This window comes from Prunus dulcis, chromosome 3 (assembly GCF_902201215.1).
Source record: "Prunus dulcis chromosome 3, ALMONDv2, whole genome shotgun sequence".
Taxonomy (NCBI): Eukaryota; Viridiplantae; Streptophyta; class Magnoliopsida; order Rosales; family Rosaceae; genus Prunus; species Prunus dulcis.
Window position 1 is genome coordinate 13,500,050 of NC_047652.1, and position 7,382 is coordinate 13,507,431.

A 7,382-nucleotide genomic window follows, 5' to 3' on the forward strand; every position below is an offset into this window, starting at 1 on the left:
TGAGGAGGATGATGATAAACTTGGGTGCGAGGGGGCGCTTTATATAGGGCTTGTAGCGTGCCTAACTTTTGAACTTTTCTTGCTATTTTGATTACGGGTCTAAGCTGCCATGGTAACACGTAAACAGGACCCTAAGGAAACTAACAAATTAATCATAATATTTGGTCCTAGATATCGTCATTGACCGCGATGTAGTTCCCTGTTTACATTATCCCAAAAAATATATATTACAGAAAAATCAAATTCAATCTAGAAAAATTAAAGTCATCATATGAGCCTGTAATTAAGTGTTGAATAAGTGAAATGGAAAAATATATATTTACAAAGGTTAACTTAGTCACAGACTCACATATAAACTGAAAACATGATAACTATTAGATAGTCTCTAGTCACGTGTTTACATTAATAAAAAAAGTAACTAAAAGATCTTTTAGAGGCGAATAGGGTCTAGTCCAATAGAAAATGACATTGACTTGCAGACGAGTGGTATCACGTTCGGATCCCATGAAGAAAAAAACAAAAACGTCTAGAGAGATTTGGATTAAACCCAAACATTAGATTATAGGTCATCAACACTAAACTATTTTTATTTAATGAGTATTTCAAACCTTTAATTAATGCTAAATATTTTTTATTTTTTAATAGAGATGGACCAATTAAAAAAAAGTTATGCCATTTATGACTCCCTAAACTAGAGAGAATGATTGTGGATGCTTCTAGTCACAGACTCACATGTAAACGGAAACGTGATTATTATTAGATGGTCTATAATTACATGTATACAAATTAATAAAGAAGTAACTAAAAGATGTTTTAGAGGCCAATAAAGTTTAGCCTAGTAAAAAATGACATTAACTTGCATTCGAGTGGTGTAACACTGAAATCCCCATAGAAAAAAAAAACAAAAACTTCTAGAGAGACTTTGTTTAAACCCACACATTTTGATGATAGGTCATCAACACTAGGGAACGGGTCATAAACGCTTAGTCCCTGTTTACATATCATAGGTTTATTTGTAACAGCTGGTACTTTGAATATTGGCACTAGTACATATTACTTGCCAACATTAAAAATAAAAAAAATAAAAAATAAAAGTACTAGATATTAATTTAGATAATGAAACCCAAGAAATGTCAAAGTAGCAATACTGGGAGAATTGGAAGACGGCCAACCACATCAAATTAAAACGTCGATTAAGAACATTCGTGATTTTGAGAAACAGTCCATACACAACTAGGCGCGCGCCACGTAACCATTTTCATAGCGTGATTGATGGGGCGGGCTGCCGTGAAGGAGGAGAAGATGCTGGAAGCTGAGTACAATTAATGAGGGAGAAAAGTAAAACAAGGAAGGAAAACTAGTATTTCCCTTCAAATTTTTATTTTTATTTTTTATTTTATGACATCCCAAGTAACCTTTATTGTCAGCTTCAATTTTCCTCGTCCCATCCATTCATAGGATTTTTTGTTTGTTTATCTTTTATTTCGAACTGATTATGCTTACGTAAAATTACTTCGAAGGATAAGTACAATGACAGTTTAATACGTGTCTAAAAGTTTTTTTTTTGTTTTTTATATTTTATGAATTATTTTGACACGTATATCAAACGTAATTTCCAAATATCTTCTTCCAGAAAAGACCATTTCCAAAACCATTATTTTTATATCTTTCTTCAAAAGACAACTCCCAATATCGTGAAGTCATTGAACGACTTGATTATTCTAGTGTTTTTTTGGCATTACCATTCTCTTGTATTTATTTCATCAAAATTAGATGTCTTAAAAGCTTATGACTAGTCTAATTTTATTTTTCCAAAGATCTACCAATAAGATTCAAAATAACCATATGCTGTCTACAAAATAACAGAGTACGATACAGAAAATGTTCGGAATGATGTCGTAAAGACAAACAATGTGCCTCCTTGCTGATGTGAAATCAGCTCATCCGTCTGTTAAATTTATACTCTGAATGATTCAGGCCCCCTGATAACCTTCAGATAAGAAAATAACCTCAAATAATTCTTCATGCATTCACTTCGGGTCTATCCTTCCTTTTTCCCCTACGTGGATCATTAACATCCTGTTGTTGCTGTTCAGCCTTCTTCTGAGCTCGGACCATGGCTCGTCTTGTACGGGGTCGCATTTCCCTAACTTGCCGAGGGGGCATCAGATACGGTTCAAGGGGCCGATCACCAAAGGGGTGTTCACCACCAACAAATATCCTCAGCTTTCTATCTCTATCCTGCATCCAAATGAAAGGAAAGCTGTAAGATAACTTGCTAGACCAGCAAATAATTGTATGCATTTGCTAGGTCAGAGTTGGAAGGATCCTGCAAGTGGAGTAACTGCAATCTAGTAAGGTCCTCTCTAGCTTGGGCAACCTTAGAGTTGATGCTACCATAGTGTTATAAACTAAAACATAACAGACAAGAAAAGCTACTACTATAAAACTCACGTCACGCAATTTGTTCCTTGGGAGCATGCGTAATACAGCTTTGCGAATGACTTCCGTAGGGTCCTTGGCCATCTGATCCTTTAAAGTCCTTTCCTTGAGGTGACCTATATACCTACAGGCCATATATGATTCAACATCAAGACCAAAGACAAGGACGACTTTATTTAGAGGGTATTAGGAAACATCATGAATCAATTCTATTCATTTCCTTTGCTCATTCATATAATTATTGACTAAACTTGAGGATTCCCACAACTGAATTAAAAGACTAATTTTTTGATTAATTTGTTGTGGGGATAAGTTTAGAACTAAAATATAGACATATAATATTATATTAAAGGACTAGTTTGCTGATTTCAACGAATTTTAAGGGGACACACTTTCTCATTAAAACAAAAAGGTTCAAAGCTATGAAGACTCTGTTGCACTATACTAATCATACAAGAAGATTTGAATGCTCTTATTTTCAAGAAGTTCCCCTTCATTGTACCACTGAAAACTTTTCACAAAAGTAATTCTAAAACTACTGCACTTACCCAGTATGCCAATGATAAACCTTATCGGTTAGTTTTCTCCCCGTGACACAAACATCCTTTGCGTTAAGCACGATGCACATATCACCATCATCTCGGTTTGGAGCATATGTTGGTTTATCCTTCCCTTGAATCACAGTTGATATTTGAGATGCTAGTCTTCCAAGAACCTAAAAAGAAGGGTACATAGCCATTATTTTTCTGCAAAGGTTGCTACTTCAAGTAATTGATATGCTAACAACTGAACGATGCAATTCCACCAAGTTCAGAATTCATCAAAAACTGGATCAAGAAGCCATTTGCTTCTGCATCCACCCTCTGCAAATCTAATTTCATAAAATTTCACTTATTCATCTCAATATTTGTAGCCCCAAGAAATATTAGAAAATAAAGCACAAGGACCTGTGCTCAAAATTAGTTTTGAAAACAAAAATGAAAAAGTATCTCCTACCCCAACCCCTTCAATGCTACCATAAATAGTATAAAAACTATCAACAACAACCTGGCCTTTCGCATCGAATACTTTCCACCGCAACCCATCAAGATCAATACGCCTCAGGCCGGCAAGAGCTTTCTGTATGAATACCAAAGCATATATTCTGTTACTGATTGTGCACACTGAGTTAAAGAAAAAAATTCTCTCAGTACATTTCACAAACATCAAATAGGCTTTCGTTAATATACTAATTTAAGGCTCGGTGAGGTTTGAAAACAAACAATGGATGAGTTCTATAAGTATCGAGACTGGAATAGGCAGAGAAATTAACCATTAAAGATCATGAAAATTCAACAGATCAGTAGCATAAGAAGAAAACACTACCTTCAAGTTGCCATTAAAAGAGGTAGCTGCTTGGCTTGCCATTTCTCTCCGTTTTCTCTGACTTCAACTTTCTCACACGCTGATCATTCACCTGCAAAACCCTATCATAGATTGAGCCTACAAGCATAAAGCTGAAGAAGATTTAACAGGCCCATTGGGACAGGCAGTTGTTTCCTCTGACTTCATAACAGGTTGGTTCCATTGATTATGTCAGTTTCATGACTTGGCCCAGGCAGTTGTTCGCAAATATCCACTTTGCCCCAATCTTAAACAGGCCTATTGGGCTTTTTTATAAAATAAAAAAAAACACAGTTCCTGCAATCTTTACCCATAAATTTAAGCTAACAAATTACAAAGTTTCAAACTAATTTTAAATCTAATTTAAATGTCTTATATATCAGCCATATTATTTTATAAATAATTACTCAAATTAAAGAGCTTAGATTATATTTGATATATACGGTTAGTTGACATAAAGCTAACAAAAAAGAAAAAAAAACAATTCTACCATCTCACGTGTTTGTCCAATCTATCATCTTAAACTACAAGTCATAATGCTGCAAGGTCAAATACATGGCAAGTGGCATGCTACAAAATCAATTTAATAACACTAGCATGTCTGAAGAATAGATCACATGAATTTAAGGGGTGCTGTTTTCAGCAAAGGAGGTGCTTTAAAATGAGTATAAAAAGGTTCTTTCAGTTCACAGTTACAACATTTTCCCATGATTTAAAAATGCAAAATTTTAGAATTAGGGCTCGTTTGGGAGTGATTATGGATAGGCCAATAATCACTTTAAGTGGTTTTAAGTGATTTTATGGAGAAGCACATGGGAGGTGCTTCTCCCCATAATTGATTTTGGCTTATCTAGTATCACCAAACGATCCCTAATGATTTTATTATGGAGAAGAAGAATTAAATACTGAAACAACAAACAAGAAACTGCATAATATACCAAGTTGTATTTCATCCATGTAAAATTTCAATCATGAAATTACTAATATATAACTCCAAATTTTCAAGAAAAAATGTTTCTTCCCTTCTTTCTTCTTTTTCCTCTTTTAAAGTTTCAACCATAAGGTCTGAAACTGTAGACCATCTATGCCAACAACGCCTTACAACATAAATAAATAAATAAAAAGGACAAGAGTTGAATTTTGAATAGCCTGGAAGTGAATGCTTTATTAGATTTAAATCCCACAACAAAAATGCAATAGGATATATTCTTTTACAAGTTAATATTTGAAAATGTCAAGAAAAAGGAGACACGAGCCTCAAGTCACACAATGCACACATTTTAAAGAGTGAAAGCAATAACATAACTCTAGAAAAGCCAAAATATAGGCTGTAAATCTTTGACTGGCAGATCAAATGGACCAAAAAATTTCAGATAATACATCTCTTGATGACTCATCAACTGAATGCTAGTTAGAAATATTGTTGTAGCCAAATTAATAGTTTCTGGTTGTAAATGTTATATCAGTTAGAGCGGTTTAGTAAGCCAGTTGAGGCTCTGTATCTATATAAGGACATGTGAAAATGTAACTAATCAATTAATCAGGATATCTAATTTATTAGCACCCACAGTCTCTCTAATCAATCTGTCAAAATTTTGCTACGACTAGATCTCCTTGGACACATACTAATAACCATCCATGATAAAATGGTTCCAGATAAAAGGGCATCTGTTTGGGAATGCATGAAAGTCGTTTTTCTATCATAAATCAGTCGTACAAAAATAATAGTAATAATTTGACTTCAAATTCATAATTAAGGTATCCGAAAACAAAATCGGCAAAGAGTCCATTGCTCTGCCTTTGTATGTGAGAAACAAAACCAGCACTTATCAAATGCCTATTGCTCTACTATTGTATTCAAAGAGCCTACTACTCTTTAAAGACTCTACAATGATCCTTAATCTTTGTATATCCAAAGAACAACTCTGCTTTGTGCATAAAGAGCCTACTGCTCTGCCTTTGTATTTATATAGGCTATTGCTCCACCATTGAAGTCGGTTATGCCACCTTTTTAGCACAACTCATGTACTCATCAACTTGACCGAACAAAAAAATATAGCCAAATACATCATCAGAAAAACAAAGAAGCATGATCAGATGATGTCCCATGAATGAAATGGCCACTAATCAAATTCATCAACATGAAACAGATCCCTAAACCATACGAGACCACCCAAAACAAAATACCCATCACCCGATTGTTAGCTTAAATCACAACTAGAGGAAAAAGAAATAGAGTTAGAGCAATCTAATTTTGAGGACCATGTGATGCAAATACGAAGGCAATGTAGTGTACTGCCCCCAATCCCAACGTTTTCGAAGGCGGAAGAGAAATGGGGCTGAAAGAAAAGGTACCTGAGCTGAAGAACCAGAAACGCAGTGGCAGATGGAGAGCTGGAGCTGCCGATGAGGAAGATGATAACGATGGCTGGGTTTTGGGTATTTCTTAAAACCCTAAGCCCAAACTGATGTTTTTTTTTTCTTTTCCGGGTAATTGCCTCAGCTAGAACGACACAGCAGCTGTCCCTGCTTTGGTGTGACAATATCCGTTCAAATTTTGTGTTTAATTTAATTAACGTACTACAAATGTAGGCCTTTGGTCCATTATTATCAACAGGGAGTTTTCATTTCGTAACTTGTATTAGTGTCTGTTTGGTATTGCTTATTTAGGGTGATAAGTAATTTTTAAAAAGTTTTGGGAAGTCCAGCTAGTTTGGTAAACTATGAGAAAATCACTTATTGTTAAAAATTACTGTGAGAGAAAGCTATAAGAGAAAACAGCTAATGAGGTACTTTTATTTTCTAATTATGTAGGAATCAGTTTCGAAAAGGCACTGGATTTAATGATTATACGGCAATCATTTTCTGATTATACAGGAATTTAGTACCAACAACACTTTTAACAAAAGGTTTACCAAACGCCAAATTGCTTTCTTTCACAGCTGATTTCTCTCACAGCAAATCTAACAACGATTATTTTCACAGCACAGAAATGCCAAACTAGTTTTTTTTTTTTTCTTTGTTTTTTTGTGTCAAAGGTAGGAAGGGGGAGAGGGATTTACTCACTCACACTAGTGCCAAGGGCGGGTCTATGTATGGGCTAGAGTGGGCTCTAGCCCAATGCTAAATTTGGAGGTGGAAAAAATTAGCGTTAATTATATAAGTAAAACTTAGGTTAATTAAAAATAGTCCACCCCTCTTTGTTGACATTAGCCTATCCCAATCATAAGATTTCATCTCTAGAGGCACCCACACACATCAAACATCATGTTTTTCTATTACCCATCCATGTAAGCTATGACTTTATATTTGAACTTGAGAGCTTAGAAGTAGTAGGTCTCCTCCTCTTTAAAATTGTATTAACCTATATCCAATGCGTTCTTTAGGGTTAAGGTTCCAATTTCAATTGTCACTGTTAGCTTTTTATGATTAGGGTTTGGTTGTTAAAATTTTGGATTTTATTGATGATTCGTCCTTTTTCTGGTTTAATCTATTTACTTGATCTCTGCTTTTATATAATCTAGTTGTCTCTTGGTTTTGTTGAATGGTTGTAGCTT

The 7,382-nt window shown here is 34.7% G+C and overlaps 1 protein-coding gene across 2 annotated transcripts; it reads right to left on the bottom strand.

Moving 5' to 3' along the window:
• Positions 1 to 1,769: 1,769 nt before the first annotated feature.
• LOC117620759 (50S ribosomal protein L13) lies at positions 1,770 to 6,348 on the bottom strand. 2 transcript variants are annotated; one of them, XM_034350954.1, is made up of 6 exons: positions 6,181 to 6,348; positions 3,808 to 3,908; positions 3,490 to 3,561; positions 2,991 to 3,157; positions 2,455 to 2,566; positions 1,770 to 2,241 (listed from the first exon to the last, which is right to left on the bottom strand). In XM_034350954.1, exons 2-6 carry the CDS (start codon positions 3,847 to 3,849, stop codon positions 2,023 to 2,025), a joined length of 612 nt encoding a protein of 203 aa, XP_034206845.1. In that variant the 5' UTR covers positions 3,850 to 3,908; positions 6,181 to 6,348; the 3' UTR covers positions 1,770 to 2,022. The 2 variants fall into 2 exon arrangements, with proteins under 2 accessions (XP_034206845.1, XP_034206844.1); XM_034350953.1 differs by having other exon boundaries at positions 3,808 to 3,898; positions 6,181 to 6,347.
• Positions 6,349 to 7,382: the final 1,034 nt, after the last annotated feature.